This window comes from Vicugna pacos, chromosome 23, assembly GCF_048564905.1.
Source record: "Vicugna pacos chromosome 23, VicPac4, whole genome shotgun sequence".
Lineage (NCBI taxonomy): Eukaryota > Metazoa > Chordata > Mammalia > Artiodactyla > Camelidae > Vicugna > Vicugna pacos.
In genome coordinates this window covers 8,374,089-8,392,436 of record NC_133009.1, presented here as the reverse complement: position 1 = coordinate 8,392,436, position 18,348 = coordinate 8,374,089, and the positions used below count along the sequence as shown (strand labels likewise).

The 18,348-nt window shown below is 52.4% G+C and overlaps 1 protein-coding gene across 1 annotated transcript; it reads right to left on the bottom strand.

The window, feature by feature from the left end:
* Positions 1 to 7,369: 7,369 nt before the first annotated feature.
* On the bottom strand, positions 7,370 to 14,385 carry LOC107034909 (CBP80/20-dependent translation initiation factor-like). The gene is made up of 3 exons (XM_031692355.2): positions 14,314 to 14,385; positions 13,074 to 13,178; positions 7,370 to 7,675 (listed from the first exon to the last, which is right to left on the bottom strand). Exons 1-3 carry the CDS (start codon positions 14,358 to 14,360, stop codon positions 7,516 to 7,518), a joined length of 312 nt encoding a protein of 103 aa, XP_031548215.1. The 5' UTR covers positions 14,361 to 14,385; the 3' UTR covers positions 7,370 to 7,515.
* Between the last annotated feature and the right edge of the window lie 3,963 nt (positions 14,386 to 18,348).

The window sequence follows — 18,348 nt, the reverse complement described above, 5'->3', positions numbered from 1 at the left end:
CCCAGGTGCTTGGGTGGATCCAGGGGCTGAGTCCCAGCAATGGGGGTTCCTGGAATCATTCCTTACTGTGGAAATATAACCAGGTGGAGCCATCAGGGATAGAGTCCTCGGTTTTTTTGGCCAGAGTGGGGAGTGGACAGGCACCCAGGTGTCAGCACTCCCACCAGGACCACTCATGTAACATGTGCCCATGTGTGACTCCCAGTGAGATAAGCTAGAGCGTCCAGAAGTCTACAATAGGTATTAAGCTGGGGGAGATTGGGGCCCTCTGCTCCCTACTCAGCCATTCTCTCAAGCCCTAGGCTGCAGAGACTATGCGACCCTGGGGAGGCAGGTGGAGTAGGCAGGGAGGGGACCAGACTTCCCTCTTCCCTCATGGAACCAGGGACACCATGTGTCCACCAAGACTTTTATGCCTGCAACTCTACATTGCTGTCATCCATGTACATGTCTCGTTTCCTCTAGACTGTGCCCCTCCTGGGCAACTGTATCTTATGCAATTCTCTCTCTCCCTAAAAAGCTAGTGCAAAACACTCATCATAAAGATGAATTAAGCAAGTAAGAAAAAGAAAGAAGACAGTGGAGCAGAGGCACAACTGCTCCCCACCCCTGCCAGCCCCTTCGCTGTTGGGCAGGGTCACGTGACTAGTTCTGTCCAATGGGCTAAGTGCAAGTGACACTTCTGGGTCAAAAAAGCATTTGAGACCCAGAGCATGACCCTCCAGCTCTCTTTGCTCCTGCCAGGGCCACCGTGGGCTGAGATGATAGGACCACAGAATGGAATCCACTGGACCTTTGAGCCCCACTTTGGAAAGAAGCTGCCCCAGAGGGTGGCTGGACCCTCGGCAGAATCTCAGTAAGTGAGAAATAAGATTCTGGATGCCGTGGAGATTGAAGGCTTCCGACCCTACCAGAAGAATGTATGCTCCAGAAGAGGGTTTGCTTTTGCGATTATGTGAAGGGAGGACCTTTGGGGACTGCCATTGTAAGTCTCATGTAGGAATTTAAAAAGCCAAAACAATTCTTTCTTTGTGGTATGTAAAAGGAATGTTTTAACAGAACAAAACCCCACCCTTTGAGAATTTTTATTAACTCTTTACTGAATAATGCAGGTCACACTCTGTGGAAGGTATGTTTTTATACTTCACTACAGCAGGGGCTCATTCCCAGCCATAGCAATAGTCATGACTTCACATGGAACCAGTAAATATGGATTGTTTTTAAAAAAAATGAAGCCTGGCAATAAAGCTGCCCATCCAATTGCAAATACTGGTTATAAGATACAGCCACTGGACACTCATTCATGATTCAAAATTCTTTCTATCATTATTCAAGAAAGTGTTTTTAATCATGTTAATGCTTTTTTTTGGAGATGGAAGAAAAGAAGATCCTGTGTGTGAAGCCTCTGAGATTTGGGGGGTTTGTTTAATTCTGTGCTGTGGCCTAACACAGCAGATGATTGAAAAATCCTGTTTCATTAAAAAAAAAAAAACAAAGGCAGGCATGCCCCGGAAATCACCAAGAGCATAACCAGGTTCATGTCAAAGCTCGGCTGGCAAATGGTCAGAAAACTCATGGACAGAAGGATGGAGTGAAAGTCGAGACAAACATCCTACCTCTCTTGGACCCTCCAGGCAGCCACATGATGCCTCCTGAAGGGATAACCTTCAGCAATCACTCGTTCAAGAGTGCCTGGTGCTGGGTTATGAAGATCAATGAAATGTGGCTCCAGCTCTCCTGCAGCCTGCAGTCCAGGAAGGGAGTCTGATGAGTAAATAAGCAGGTGCAGTGTGATGGGAGCTGTAACACAGGGCGGGAGCAGGGGGTCTGGGGAGCTGGGCAGGTGGACCCTTGGACTCTGCCCTGTGCATCTGGGAGGGCATCCTGAGGCAGGACAAGGGGTCCATGGGGCAGAGAAAAGGGGAGCTGGATTTCCAGGCAGAGGGACTGCCTGTGAGAAAGCAGAGAGATGAGAGAGTGGGACAGGTTGGGGGCAGGGGGCCCAGCGGCAGCACAGACAGGGTGGGCCGAGCCCGGGACACAGGCCCAACAGGTGGGCATATCCAAAGGCACCTGTCTGCTGAGGAGTCTGCACAGGGAATGGGGCTGGGTCAGAGATGGCAGCCCAGGACTGGGGGGTGGAGAGATGTAGGTGAGAGAGTGCCCAGCAGCTTGAAAGCCCCTCTTCTTCTGGGTGGAAGAAGTGAAAGGCAGGTGGCCACAAGCTTCAGGCCAGCCTCCTCCCTTCATCCTCCTGCTTCCCTTCCTTCATGCCTCCAGGTGGGGAGGAGGCAGTGAGTTTCTTTCTCCTCCTCAAACCCTCTTCTGTCTGAGAAAGTCTCTAGGAAGCCCGTTCACCTCTGCGCAGGCCCCTGACTGCTGCGGAAGGGCTGGGGTCTCTAGGCTATTGGCGGGGGGGCATTCCCTCCCACCCAGTGGCCTTCAGCTGGGTGCGTGGTGTCTCCTGGGTGTATCTGGGAATGGAAGGTGTTTTTGGTGGTCACCATGACTGCCCTCTCCCCGGTGACTGGCATTCACTGATTGAAACTGGGAGCACTAAATATCCTGCACGTGCCGGCCAGGTCCATGCAACTCAGATTTGTCCCACCCCAGATGCCAACAGCTAGGCCAGCTGACCTTGAGAACCCAAGGTCAAACAACAGAACCAGCCGGCCCTGCCTCTGAGGGGCTTTGAAAAACAGTAGGCAAACTCAGAAAAAAATCTTTTCAGTGTGCTCTCACAGGACCCCAAATTCTATCACCAGAGATGTTTGTTTTGGGACCAGGAGGCCTGCTGGCCTTGTCGTAATGGTACCACGGGAAATGCAGACCCCCAAGGAGAGGTCAAGTCACGGCCATTATCAGTTCCAACATCAGGTTTTCAGCTCTTGTGGGTCATGTTGATGAAACTGTAGATTTTCTCTGACATACAGAGCCCTGGGTATAATTCAGTGGGTGCAGTCACCAGCCTCTGGGATGGCCCCCGAGAGTCACACTTTTGTGTCATCCTTTCTAAATTGTACCAGGTTGTCTGTGCAATCAACATCTGGCACGTGGCACAGGGAGAGAATGTCGCTTCTGAGATTAGATTAGAAAAGATGAGGATTTCTGTGTTGGAGGCTCTCCACTCACTCAGCCATTATATGTCTGTAGCTGTCTGTCTGTCTGTCTCCCCCGCCCCCTCTTCCTCTCTCCTTCTCCTTCAGGTCCTTTGCTTCAGAGGAAGCCAGCTGCCATGTTGTGATACGTAAGCAGTTTAGGGGGAGGCTCTCTCCATAAATGGGGATAACGAAGCTTTCTGCCACCAGTCAGGGCAAAGCCTAAGGCTCCTGCCCTCTGCTGTGTGAGTCACCGTGGAGGTGGGTCCTCCAGCCTCAGTCAAGCCTTCAGATGACTGCAGCCCCAACTGACACCTTGATTCCATCCTTGTGAGAAACCCTGGGCCAGAATCACCCAGTGAAAATGCTCCCCGATTCCTGACTCCCAAAAATTGAGTGTGATAATAAATTTAGGCTGTTAAATTTTGAGCAATTTGTCACACAGCAATAGATAACTAATACAGGGGATCTAGGGTAAGACCCAGAAAGCTGTAGATTTGCTCAGGGACTTATCTGCTGGTAATTTTCTGCGGGCAAAGCTGGGAAAGTTTGTGGGGGGTGTGTGTGTGTATGGTGTGTGAGAATCGAAGCCCCTCCACTGCGTGGATCCTGACGGGGTGGAGATCAGAGGTGAAGACCCCACCTCCAGGCAGCCTCTAAGAGCTCATGTCTCAGCTGGGCCCTGGAGGCCAGGAATGCTTGTTCCTGCAAGAGGGAGAGCCATGGAATATGAAACCTGAGTGGGACCTTGGTCTGACAATTTTCAAAATTTGTTTAGTAGTGGGACCATCTCTTCAAATGAAACCATTTGCAGAAATCTGGTTTAGAGACACAGACAGAGCAGTTCTGGGTGAGCCTTAGTAGGTGTCCCCTCGAGTCGGCTTCTATAACCAACCCACTCCCCACCCCAGCAGCAGCCCTGAGGCACCTCTGGAAAACTCCAGAGCATCACAATTTGCAAACCTCTGATCTGTTCTAACAGTGTCATTTTACTGATGAGTAAACTGAGGCCCAAGGGGGGAGGTCACGTGGTATGTCCATGGCAGACGCCAAGAATCTGATTCTCATGCCCTCTGATGCGATCTCTCTACACTCCTTGGGAAGCCACTCAGCGTAGGGATGGGGTACAGGAAATTGCTCCCTCTCCCACCTCCTAACAAAAGGGGACCCCATAGCCTGTCCACCACCAGAGGGAGCACCTTCTACGTGCCTGGCAGTGTTCCCAGTGCTTCACGTGAGTCCATGTTTTCAATCTTCCCAACCATCCTAGGAAGCAAGTACTGTTACTGTCCCATTTTACACAGAAGGACACGGAGGTGGAGTCAGTAACTCGCCCGACTCCCTGGCTAGTCAGTGGCAGGGCCCGGATTCCATGGGGTCCAGACACCAAGCCCTTAACGCCTGCACTCTGCTGCCTCCCCTCAAGTAAGGGCCCAGCTCTCTTCTCCCTTCTAGTGGGAATGAAAGGCCCTCTGCTCCCCGAGGGGCTGGAAGAAGTAGTCAGACCTGCTACTTTTCCAGCCAGGATGCCCCAAGCTTCCAGCTCAAAGGCCACTGAGAGGTCAACACCTCACTAGGGAAGGGGGCTCCTCCCCCAGATCAGTGTCTCTCAAATGTATTTTTTTCTGTCAGTGATGGATGCGGCAGGTGTTTAGGAGCAGAGCGGTAAGTAGTGATTTTGGAGTACTTTACCTTTTCTCTTTTGCACGAGGGCTAGCTTTGTATTAGCTGTGATAATTTAATATAGATCCAGGCCAAAGGGTAATTCGTGAGCAGACACTCCATGCCTTTGACCTACATACCATGGCCCACGCCCTGTTGCTTATTTTTCTCTCAGACATGGGGAAGTTGTAAGAACGGTACAGAGAGCCTCCCTGCGCTCCGCCCTCAGATTCCCTGACTGTTAGCACTGCACCACATTTGCCCCCTCTCCATCCCTGGGTCTGTACACACATTATCAGCCATCTTTTTCTAAACCATTTGAGGATAAGGTGCAGACATGAGGCCATATATCCGTCAAATATTCCAGTGTGTAGTTTTCAAAACCAAGGATGTTCACCGACATAAATATCATACAGCCCCCAAGTCAGGGCACTTTTATCCAGGAAACACTGCTGCCCACCCCTCACAGACCCCAATTCACATTCTCTGATGGTCCAACAGGTCTCTATTTCTTCCTGGTCCAGGATCTCAGAAAGGAACCCGTGTTACATTTAGCTGTCTGCCCCTTGGATCCTCTCCAATCTGGAAGATTCCTCAGTCTTTCCCTGTCTTTCATGTCCAAACAGTTTTAGAGAATGGTCCTCCCACTTGGGTCCTCATGACCAGATGCAGGCTGTGCTTTCTTGGCAGGAACCCCCTAGAAACGACGCTGGGCTTTCTCTGTGCAGCACATCGGGGGTGCATGGTGTCCACCCATCCCACGCTAGTGATGTTAACCTCGATCACCCGGTCAGGTTGGAGTCGGCCAGGTTTCTCCACCATAAAGTCACCACTTCCCCCCTTGTAATGAGGTGAGCCGTACGTGTGCCCCAGTTTGGTACCCAGAGAGTTTCCAGGCACAATGCAGGGAGGAGTCTAAACAGAGCCTAGTGGGCTCAATAAGTTAAGGGGAAAGAGTTTAAAATTCAAGGAGTCCAAGGCCACTAGAATTTGGAAGGCAGAGTACCAGGGAGGAGAAAGCTGCACAGAGAAAGAAATCCAGAAAATACATGCCCTCAGTCTGTGGCTGAGCACCCATTTGTGCGTGTGTATAAAGAAACTTCCAGGACTGGTGAAAAGCTACCTGCAAGGAACAGATGGAGTGATCCCCTGAAGTCACACACGGCTGGAAATAGTTCGTATTCCCAGCAGACAGAGTGGAAATACCTCTAGGAACACAGGGCATCAGGTGGCAACTTCAGAAGGGTACCGCCTCAGTAGCACAGCAAAATTTTCCCTCAATTAAATGTTTCCCCCCTAACAAAACTTAAACAGCAAGCCTTGAAAAGATCAAACTATTTTGAAGTAACTGTGTTCTGGAATAAAGTTCAAAGTATTTAAATGAGTAATAATAATAATTTGAAATATCTGGCATCCAACAATGTCAAATTCTAACATCTTGCATCTAATATAACATTACCAAGCATGCAAGGGAAAATATGACCCACACCCAAGGGAAAGATCGGTGGACAGACACAGACTTTGAAATGACAGGGATGACAGAAGTAGTAGCGAGTCATTAAAACACCTATCATAAAATATCCCATACATTTAAGAAGACAGGGGAAAGCATGAGCATAAAGAGGAGAGAAATGGAAAATAAATACAAAAAAATCATGCTGAACTTCTAGAGTTGAGCAATACAGTATCTGAAATGAAAAATATACAGGACGGGATTAACAGTAGATTAGACGCTGCGAGAAAAGATGAGTGAACTTGAAGACATAGCAATAGAAACTATCCAAAATGTAACACAGAAGAAAGACTGGAAAAAAAAAAAAAGCCAGCAGAGCTTTGGTGAGCTATGGAAAACTGTAAAGAAGCAGAGCATGCATATATTTGGAATTGCAGGGGGTGAGTTCTGGGGGAAATGAGGGGGATAATGGCTGAAATGTTTCCAAATTTGATGACACTACAAACCTACCAATCCAAGAAGCTCAATAAACTACAAGTGGAAGAAACACAAGGAAAACTCGGCCCAAGTCACATCCTCAACAGACTGCTTGAGGCTTTCCCCGTGCATCCTATTGCCCCCCATGGGTAAGCGCACGCACGGACACTGAACAAAAAAGTGGGAAACACCCAGAGGGACTGGGGAGAGAAGAGCGGATGCAGGTGACAGCAAGAGAGACTCAAAAGAGAGAAGGAAAGGGCGACGGGGTGAGTGTGGTGGCAGGTCACCGCAGGGCAGGCTGTCACCGAGGAGGGTCTGCTGCTCCCTCCTCTCAGAGGCCCAACCTCATTCCTGGAAGCAGCTACTTCCTACTGCTTCTTCCCAGAAGCATACAGCACTGGAGGCATCTAAGGACCTAGATTTGCTGTCTCTTTGCTGAATAGATCCTCTTGTCCTGGATTCAGGGGCAGGAGCCCAATCACTGACAAAATCAGCAAGCACAGCAGACACCTGGAGGCTGGCACGACACCTCCACCTTTCAAAGGCTTGAAAATAGCCCTGACCACATTCAAAACCGCAGCAGCCCTGCCAGTCCCACTGGAACACACTGCAGGACGCGTCACCTCAGAGGTTTCAGGTCAAGGGACAGAAACTTCCAGGTGTGCTGACTCGCAAGGGCACGGGCCGTTTCATCTCTGGGGGATGTCAGGTCTGCCACCTGCAGCACAGCTGAGAGTGGGCGGCCACACACACATCACAGGGGGGCACCCTGCACCAAGGCAGGTCCGCACCCCAGCCCACCTGCCACTGCAGTACATCCAGTTAGACCCTGCTGGACCAAGGGGCCCCGCCCAGGCCGAGGACAGGGGGAGAGGGTGCTGTTGGAGATTCTGCCCCTGCACCTACCTGCCAGGCCGGGAGGACCTTCTCGATATCATTCAGGTTGATTCCATCTCCATCTTCCAGCTTCCCTTTTCCACACCTGGACCAGAAAAGACATAATGGCACTGAAAGGACAGCTCATTCGTGCGTCCTGTCCCAGCCCAGCAGGCAGGAAGAGCAGTGACGATCGGGAGTCACCAAGTCCCGCTGTCCCTCAAGGCTGCAGAATCAGCCCTGTCCCACCGGGGAAACGGCCCTGGAGAGGCATGCCCTCCTCCCCCAAGCCTGGCAACCTAGGCCTTTCTTGAGGACAAAGGACTCTGTGCAGGCAGGAATGCTGGGACCAGCCTGGGGCAGGGAGGGCACCAATGAAACATCCAGCCCCTAGGGACGCAAAAGGGTACCAGAGTTCCCCTTCATCTTTCCAGGCTAAGCTCCTTGCCGATGAATGCCCCAAGTCACATCCTCAACAGAGGAGCCTGTCACAGCTCCTGCAAAAAGCCCACCATCCTGCCGGGTTACAACAAAGGGAAAGTGAATGAACAGAGAGACCAAGCAACTTTCTCGAGGTCACACAGCTCCCAATGGGGCTTCTTCCCTCCTTGGCCTGATTTTTGGGCCAGTCCAGCAAGCCCGCTCAGGTACTGGTGCCATGTCTTCATGTCCCTTGCGGGTGAACGCACTTTCAGGCCAGAGGTACTGAGCCCGGTTCACTGGCAAAGGTCCACACCTGCTGCATATTTAAGGGTGTGGACTCTGGATCCGGACTGCGGGGGTTAGAACCCCAGCTGCAGCCCTTACTAACCGAGTGCCCCTGCACAAATCACTTTCCCGCTCCATCATCCAGTTTCCTCATTTGTAAAATGGTGATAATTACTTGCGCCTAACATCATAAGGGGCTGGAGGATTCGTTAACGTATTGAGGTGCTTAGAACTGTGCCCAGCATACGGTCAACGCTAAATATAAAGGCATATGTAGAAAACATATTATCATGGTAAATACAAGCAATAATTCAATAAAATTATAATAAAATAAAAGATAAGATAAATATAGTGGTGCTACTCCTATTACTGCCGTTGCTGTTGTTACGGGGGCGGCACGCAGCGCAGAGACTGGTCAGCGTGGATTCCAGAGCCAGCCCAGCCTCGTGCACGTTCCTCAGTTTTTCTGGGTCTCCCAGTTTCCTCATCTGTTGAAGTGAAGTTAATAACAACTCTCGCCTCCCTGGGTCGCAGTGCGTTTTGGAGAACGCAGACAAGCAGGACTGGGCGTGGCGCGGGCCCAGCGCACAGTCAGTTACTACTGCTATTATGTGCTGTTATAACTGGTCCAGGAATGGTGAGGGCTGCCTGATGGTTCGCGGAAGCATTTTCCAGCTCTGGAGTTGATGCAACTCTCAAGTCTCAGAGTAATCAGTTCATTTGATCAAATACTTGCCAAACATCTCTTGGGTCTGTGGCCCTGTCAGCCTTTCTTGGAGTCGCGGGAAATTCCACGTGGCGCCTGCCCTCGGGCAGCTCACAGCTCTTATCCAGTCCTAAGACCGTCTAACAGGGCGGCGAGCCTGAGCACCAGTAGGGGGCAGCATGAGCTAAGTTTCATGAAAGTCCTATGGCCAGAGGAGCCCTGGAACCCCGAGGAAGAGAAACGGTGTGGCCGCAAACCCCAGCTGGGCTAGGGTGGAAGGGGTGGGGGATATGATTGATGCCCCGTCCAACACGCTCATCTGTTCATGGGGGCTCGGCTGGGGCTGGGCGCTCCGTGTCGCAGCACAGCGGCAGTGCTCCGTCAGGGGCAAGCGAGGGCGCTGCAGGACCCAGGGGGGCAGCATCCAGAGAGGCCTGGGGTGGAGGGAGGGGAGGTGGGATGTGAGCTGGTCCAGCAGAGAATCTGGGAGAACATCCCAGGAGAGGGCAGCAGGGCAAGGCCTGGAGCTGAAGTGCAGGCATGTTGCCTGCAAGGAGGTCAGAATTCTTGAGGCCGGAGTGGGGTGGGGGGTGGGGGTGAGGGGTGGGCCAAGGGGCCAGGTGGTGCTGGAGGGCAGGGCTGGAAGCACAGCTAGGTTCTGGCAGGCAGGGCTGGGCTGGGAGGAGTGGAAGGGGACTTTTGCCCTCTCCACCCCCACCCCGGTGATGATGTGTAAGGCCGCAGAGGAGGAGGTGGGGGGAGGTCTGGAAACATCCATCAGCCTTTCAATTAACAGATCTGCCTGGTAGAGACAGGCTGGCCCGGGAAGGCACCAATTTCTCGCAGTCACTTGTGTCTTGTGTGTGCCTTGGCAGTGGGGGAGGAGAGAACTTGGGGCTCTTGCTGGCTGGAACAGCTGACATCCCCCTCCCCCAGGTCACATGAGTGGATAGCATACCTCTGGCTCCAACCACCCTCCTGCACCAGCCTAGCACAGCCTAGGCACAGCCTCTCGTTCTCCCCTCAGCAGATCCTAGGGTGGGCAGGGACGGCTGCTGTCCCTCAGGGCCCACCCTGTCTGGGGCTCAGAACTCCCTGGAGGGACTGCAGGTTCGGAGGGCAGAAGGATGCTACAGACCAGCTGAGTCACTGCTGCCAACGGGGTTGCCAAGGCAACAGCCTTCTCCGATTTCTGTCCCTTCCTGGAAACATGGGCTGCAGGAAGCCTTGGCAACCGAGTGGTACCCTGCTTCCGAGGGCTGCTGCAGTGGCTGGGCATGTGGAGCCCATCCCCAGCACGGCCGGACACGGAGGGTGACGCAGTTCCTGGCTCAGCCACAAGGTGGCCACAGGACGCTGAACCCAGACTCCCCAGGAGCCTGGGAGAACCATAGGTCTGCGGGAGACGCCAGGGGACTGTTAGCAAATCTGGCAGCCTCCTCTGAATGAGTAAACTTGCTGGTGAGTGGGCATGGCAGGACAAAGGAAAAAGGAGGGATGGGGAGAGGATGAGGTCCCCTGGAAAAGTCTGATATGAATGATGGGCCTCTGCCCAGAAACAATACAGATGCACATAATTTTACATAAAAACTTAAGGGGATTAAGCCAATTCAGGGATACTCTGGTGTGATGGCCTGAGCCCTGGATGGCGTCGGATGGCATCAGATGGCCTTAAATCATGGTTCTAGTACTTTGGCAAGTCACTGCCTCTCTAAGCTTCATCGTTCTCATCTCTGAAATAAGGATGAGAGCATCTCCCTCCTAGCCCATCGCACATACAGTGAGACCACTGCTGCCAAGAGAAGGGTGACCACTGGGGGGTGGGGGTGGTGTGGGGCAGAGAGTAGCAGCTGGACCCGAGAGATGCAGAAATGTAGCCCATAACATCAGTTATATTTGGATCTGAAGTGACTGGGAGACAGGGTGGGCAGAGAAGGACTGGACAGAAAAATAAAAGCCACGAGTATAATTAAAACAAAAAAACTGGAAAACAGCAAGTGTTGACGAGGACATGGAGAAATTAGACCCTCCTATCGCTGGTGGGAATGTAAAATATTCAGCTGCTGTGGAAAATGGGGTATCAGTTCCCCAGGAAGTTAAAACATAGAATTACCATGTGTGATACTGTGATTTATTATAAGACACATTTGATCTTCATCCCCAGTCTTGGCCCAGAGCTCCTAAAATCTTTGGAATTTCCTAAGTGAAGAGAGTGATAAGTCTTTTGTTATGTTCATGAGGTGAAATGCGGAAATTCCCTAGATCACCGGAGGATGGGGGCTGGTTGCCAGGGAAACCAGCCCTGTGATAGAAGGGTAGGAGCTTTCAGCCCCAAACCCATTCCCCATTTCCAGGGAGGGGAGAGGAGCTGGGGACTGAATCCATCAACACTGGCCAATGATTTAATCAACCATGCCTATGTTATGACGCTTCTCTAAAAACCCAAAAGGATGGGATCTGGAGAGTTTCTGGGCTGGTGAACAAGTAGAGATTCAGGGAGAATGGTGCACCCAGAGAAAGCATGGAAATTCTGCATAATTCTCCCTGCACTGTGCCCTAAGCATCTTTTTTATCTGGCTGTTCCTGAGTTATATCCTTACGTGATATACTGGTAGTCTCTTAAATAAAATGTTTTCCCAAGTTCTGTGAGCCACTCTAGCAAATTAATCAAACTCCAGGAGAAGGTTGTGGGAACATTTGATTGAAAGCCAGTTGGTCAGAAGCACAAGTAACAACCTTGACTTCTATTGCATCTGGGGGTGGGGCTCTTAACCTTTGGGTGTGATGCTTTATCCAAGTAGACAGTGTTAGAATTGAGTTGACTTGTGGGACACCCAGCTAGTGTTGAAGAATTGCTTGTGTTGGGTGTTGGGAAAAAACACAGAATCAGAATTGGTATCAGAATTGGACCATGTGACCCAACAATCCCACTCCCAGGCATAGGCTCTAAAAGAATTGAAAGCAGGGACTCAAATACTTACACATAAATGTTCACAGCAGCATTATTCACAGTAGCCAAAAGATGGGAACAACCCAAATATCCATCAGCAGATTAATGGATAAACAAATGGTGGTACATCCATATAATGGAACATTATTCAGCCATGAAAAGGAACGAAGTACTGATATATGTTACAATGTGGATGAACCTTGAAAATACCATGCTGAGAAGCGGTCAGACATAAAGACTATATATGATTCTGTATGTGTATGTTGACACACATACACACACACACATATACATATCCAGAATAGATAAATTTGTAGAAAAAGGAAGCAGATTGGTGGTTGCCAGGGATAGGGTTAGGGGGAAGGGGGAAAGTAACTGCTTAATGGGTATGGATTTTATACTGAGGTGTTGAAAATGTCTTGGAACTAAATAGAGGTAGTGGTTACACAACATTATAAATGTATTAAATGCTACAGAGTTGGATACCTTAAAATGGTTCATTTTAATGTGATGTGAACTTTACTTCAGTGAAAATTATTTTAAAAGGAAGGAAGGGAGGGAGGAAGGAAGAAAAGAAACTGTCTCACACCCCTGTGCCTGGCTGGAGTCACATTCGTGACCTGAGGTCAGCCCAGGCCCTGACACCAGCTTTAAACGGGGAGGTAAATACTGATGCATGAACTCCGTAAAGAGTGAGAAAACCCCAGTAAAAGCCAGCACGACACCAGTGGTTCTTAAAGTGGGGGTCCCTCCATCAGCAGAATCAGTATTTCCTGGGAACTTGTTAGAAACGCAAATTCTCAGGCCCCACCCCAGACCTCCTGAACCAGAGACTCCAGGGGTGGACCCAGCGATCTGTGTTCTAATCTAGGTGAGCCCCTCCGCACTAGACGACTGACGAGCAGGGCCACCGTGAGTGGTCAGGGAGGGGAGCGGGCCGTGCGGCTGGAGGCGGCTGGGCAGTGAAGGGCGGAGGGATTCCGGAGAGCAGCCAGTAAACGTGCGGGTCTGAGCCAATGAGCCTCTCCGGACATCAGGCACCTGTGTGTCCCCACTGCCGCAGGGTAAGCTCCGGTATCGCCGCAGCTGTCCCGCACCTCACCAGCCCCTACGTGAGCGCCACCCCCAGCTGCCCCTTACCCTTCACGGTCGATGTGTGGCAGGGGCTGCTTGGGCGTGTGTCGGAGCTTCCGATGGAACTGGGTGAAGTCCAGCTTTTCAGGCTGCAGGTCCCAGGTGGCACCACTAGAGGGCGAGGGAGGGCGGGAAACGTGAGGCAGGTGGGAGACGAGCCAGCTCCTGACGGAGATGAGGCCCAGGCACACCCCAGGCCGGGAAGCAGCTCAGAGAGAGGTGGGCAAGAAGAGGGGGCGCCCCCTGGCCACGGGCAGGGGTCAGGCCGGGACCCCTCACTCAGAATGGAGTCTGGCACTCCAGCCCTGTGCTCACAGGCCAGCCTGCGAAACCCTCCCCTCTCTTCACCCCTGCTGGACGATAACGGACGCCTACAAAACGCAAGTGTGGGCCTGACGCCTGCTCCACGGGGTCCCCCTGAAACGCTTCAGGGTCTGTCGGTGGGGAAGCAGGAGACCAGGCCTCGCAAGTTCTGGTCCCGGGAGACCCACGCTGCTTCCATGCTGGGCAAGCCTGAGCAGGAGCCAGGGGCTGGGCGGCGCAGGCTCAGGGCGGGCCAGCTCCAGGCCCAGGGGCGGGGCGGAGCCAGAGCACCAGGGCCATGCACGGCCTCGGGCCGTCACCCCCCAGGGGAGGGCGCACCGTGGCAGGAACCCATCTTGAACCCCTCAGGGGCACCGCCCCCACGTCCTGAGGAACCCCGTCCGATACCTGCCCTTCCAACTAGGCCATCAGGAACCTTCTGGAGTCCAGAGCACTGACAGTCCGTCCTTGCTTCTGGACCTCTCTCTGCAGCCACCCCCCGGCCTTCCATAACCGCAGGCCGGGGGTGGGGGTCTGCTGTCTGTGCTCGGCTCTAGCACAGTCTGCCTAACATCTGCCACAGGCCGCTCTGCTTTGCACCCCCACCTCCCGGATCCCCACTCTGCTTTCTCTCCCTGCCCCCTGGGTGGACTGCTGGCCTCTGTCTCCCCTTCCCTGTCAGCCTCTTCTCTCTCTGTCTCCTCCTCCCTTCTCCTTCTCTTTCCATTGGATGCCCCCCACCGTTTCCTTTCCTTCTCTCCTCTCTGACCTCCTTGCTTTTCCGCCTCACCCTTTCTACTTCACCCCACTCTGTCTCTCCACTTCTTGATCGGTGAACTCTCAACATGAAGGTGGCTCCCAAAGACCCCTCAGGGCACAAGGACCAGTAAGCTGGGGCCCCAGCCAGAGCCACACACGACGGACAAGAGGAAGAGGAGCCTACCTGAAGGAATCAAAGGTGTTGGCAGCCCAGATATCCGTGCCCAGCATGTCCAGAGTGTTGTCTTTGCTGCCATTCTGGAAGAGATGGAGAATGAAAGGGGTGGCGTTATGTGCTTGTCCAGGACACAGAACAAATGGGCGGAAGGCCTCACCAAGGCCCAGTCCCGGAGAGGGCTCCAGAGGCCCTCCTGTCCCCCTCGGGTCATCCTGGGCGGCTTGGAGGCTGGAGTGAGCCACTGGGGTGAATGTCACACTGGTGCACCCAGTAAGAGTCAGGAGCAGCCCTGGCCTCCCCTAGGAACGGGCCCTGGCTTCGCTGGTGTTTGGCAGAGCTGTGTGGTCAAGTACAGAGCAGAGGCTATCTCCTTAAAGAACCACCACCACCAGCCTGATGACTTCTCCCCTCCTCCCCAGACAAGGGCTCTGCAGAGCCAGGCACGCTGGAAGGCATGTGTCACAGGCTGACTTCCTTTGGAGTTAAGCCCCACACTCCAAAATCAGGCATCACCAAGAAGCTTCCAGGGACCAACAATTCCAGTGATGGAATTTCTCTAAGTCAGCCCACTCTGGTCTTCATCCTCTGATGTTTCCTACATGATCCATCCCATACGCTCTACTTGACCCAGCTTCTATGACCCGGCTTCTCTGCCCCTTGGCTGATGGTCTCTGAAGCAGGTTCTCCAGCTCCCCGCCTTCACGCCCGATGCCACCCACCCCGCATGACCCCCCGCAGTCGCCTTTCCCTCACCACTCTCTTTAAAAACAAGACTTCTACCTCCACTGAAGCTGACAGTGTGCATGCCTTATGACCGAGGACTTCACTCCCAGGTACAAACACAGCCGAAATACGCACAGATGTTCACCAGTCATACACGGCGCAGAAGCACAGTCAGCACTCTTCATAATAGTGTCAAATCGGAAACTGCCCGAGTGCCCACCAACAGCTGCCCAGACAAATCAGTCGTGGTGTGTTCACGTACTGGAATATTATACAACAGTCAGAGTAAACAAACTAGAACAACATGCAGAAACATAAATAAATCCCACAAACATCAAGCGGAAAAGGAATCTAGACACAAGAGTACCAACTCTACGATTTCATTTTCTACAAAGTTCAAGAACAGAGATGGAATTCAGACAGTAACTGGAAGGGGGCCTCAGGGCTTCCTGGGGGACTGGTAGTGTCTGTTCTTGATCTAAGTGCTGGCTACACAGACGAATTCGGTTTGTGCAAATCCATTGACCCTAAATGCATGGTATGTTCACTTTCCTCTGTGTGTTGTGACCTTCTGGTTAGATTCCTGGCAGCATCCCCAGTCCTTATATTTATATCATAAGATGACCTGTTCCTGGACCTGCTATCTCTCAGATCCACTAGCTCAGACACTGGGCGAGCTTCTTTTGAGACCTTTCCAGGGGCTTGGACTTGGGCAGACACTGAAGACACAAAAGTGGGGAAGTCACAGGTTTTGCCTGCAAAGAATGTTATGAGATGACACACATGTGATAAATAATTACAATACAGTGTGAAATGTGCCCTGATTCAAGCTGCCATGTAGGACCAAAGCACAGGCAAGTTTCCTGAGGAGTAGGGAAGGACTCCCCCTGAGTAGGGGTTCATGAGGGTCAGGTTGGAGCAGAGGGAAAAGGAGAGAAGGGGGTCATCCTGGAAAAGGGGCCCATGTGTGGAAAGGGATCATGGCGGGACACAAGAAGGCATTTTGGGTTTGCACAGGGAGCCCAGCAGTTTGTCAAAGGGCCCCAGGCGGGCGAGTCAGTGGTCTCCAACATCACCCACTCTCAGTCCTGGTCAGGGCCTACTGGGTGATTGTTCTAGGTTGAATTGTGGGTCCCCATTATTCATATGCTGAAGTGCTAACCCCTCAATCCCTCAGAATGTGACTTTATTTGGCAATAGGGTCACTGCTGATGTAATTAGTTAGGATGAAGTCATTAGGATGGACCTTAATCCAAAATAACCAGCCTCCTCATAAAAGAGGAAATTTGGACACGGTGACAGACGTGCACAGAGGGAGAATGCTGGGGGAGGACTGGAGTTATGCTGCCATAAGCCAAGGAACTTCCAGAAGCTGGGAGAGAGGCCTGGGACAGAGCCTTCCCTAGCACGTTCACAGGGATCATGGCTCTGCCAACACCTTGATTTTAGACTTCTGGCCTCCAGAACTGTGACCTGACAGTACATTTCTGTTGTTCTAAGTCACCAAATCTGTGTCAGAGGTCCTAAATCAAGCAGCCCTAGCAGACCAGAATGGTGGTCAATCACCCACCGCCCCCACACACCCCTTTGAGGGTGGTCCATCATGCCCCACCTCCCACAGCCAGCAGACAACCGCCCTGTGACCTTCTCACGGCCTTCAGCCACACCAAGCACCACGGGGCTGGGGTCTCCCAGCTCCTGCAAACAGACAAACCCAGGCCCGCGCTGGCTCGGCTGGTCTCTGACCTCCCGACACCGCCTTCCCGGAGCCGGCCCAGGATGAGTGCCCCCTGCTCTCCCCCCGCGCCTGCCCAGCTGCAGACCATGGCCCGCATCACCCCAGAGCCTGCCAAGCTGAGCCCACATGGACACTGAAGTCTCAGGGCGAAAAGAGAAAAGGGCTGAGGATGTATGTGTTGGTTTAGATTCTGCATCCACTGAGCGCCTCCCACATACAAGGCACTGAGAACTGGGCTAGAAATGACCCCGAACCAGGCTCAATGACCCCATCTCTCTTTCTCCCAGTGACCAGAGACACTCGGCACCTTGGCCAAGAAGCCCCATGATTTGAGGGTTTGGTGTTGCTTCTAATTCTCATTTCCTTCAAGTCGGGCAGAAGCGGCCAGTGTCTCTCCTCCCTCACTGCATCCTCCCAGCACATCCTGACTCGCCAACACAGCAAGGCAGAAATCAACCTACTTCCCAAAGAGAGAGAAGTGTGAGGGTGGGTCCTACCTTCTATCTGGAAGGAAAGCAGTGAACACAAACTGGCCAGTAGAAAGTTTGAGTGGCTCAGCCTCCCAGCAGAAGGGGCCCAAGTGCTTGGACATTCACAGACACCAGGCAGGAGGTGATGTGGGCATGTGGGAAGAGGGGAGCAGTCAGTGGGGGGGGGCTCAGGGGACAAGGGACTGACAGGAGAGAGAAGCAGTGTGACCTCAGATGAGTCACATGACCTGCCTGGGCCGCTTCAATAAAATGAGGGTTGGTCCCTCCCTCCGGCTCCACCTAACCTTAGGTCACTTAGGTTCTAAGTGACTGGAAACTTTCTCATGACGCCCTGAGAGCCCCCACAACCCTCCTGTGAATCAGCCACAATTACTCAGAGCTGCAAGCTTCTCCATGCAATGCCACACACGCACCTCTACACACCTGCATGCATCTGGGTCCTCCCCACACCTGTCCATTCCCACGTCCCCATTATCCCTTTTGCTACTGACAGTGACCTGTCACATCAGCCTTGCTCCTTTCCTGCCCCATCCTTCAATGCTTGGCTCCAAGAAGCTCCTCTGACCTCCCAAACCGTAGTCACCTTGCTCTGCCCTGAAATTACCAGCGGCATGGGAACCCTGTGGCCGCAGAGCCAGCCTGTGGCAATTCTCGCTGCATCTTCTCACAGTGACCTCTCTCCTGCTCCAGGGCATGGACCTGGGATGGCAGGGACCTCTCCGGGTGCCCCAGAGCTCTATGTTCAGTGCCCAGGAAGTGTCAGCTGAATTGACACACACTTCAAGAGACTTTCACTGTCCTCCCCAAACACGTGTTTCCTTCTTGCCATAACGAGCCACGTGACCTCAGCAAAGTTACTTCACCAATTTGAATTTCAGATTCTTCATATTTAAATAAAGAGATCTCTGAGAGTGAAGTACCACATCCTGTACATGGGTTTCTTCTGACTGGCACACGTGCTCCACCATCCCCTCTCCCCACCAGTGGCAGACATCACTAATCAATTACGGCATGATTTACAATCCTCAAACTAGGCTACAACTCATGCTCTAGGATCAGCCCCTTCCTCCCTTCCTTCTTAGAGTTGCC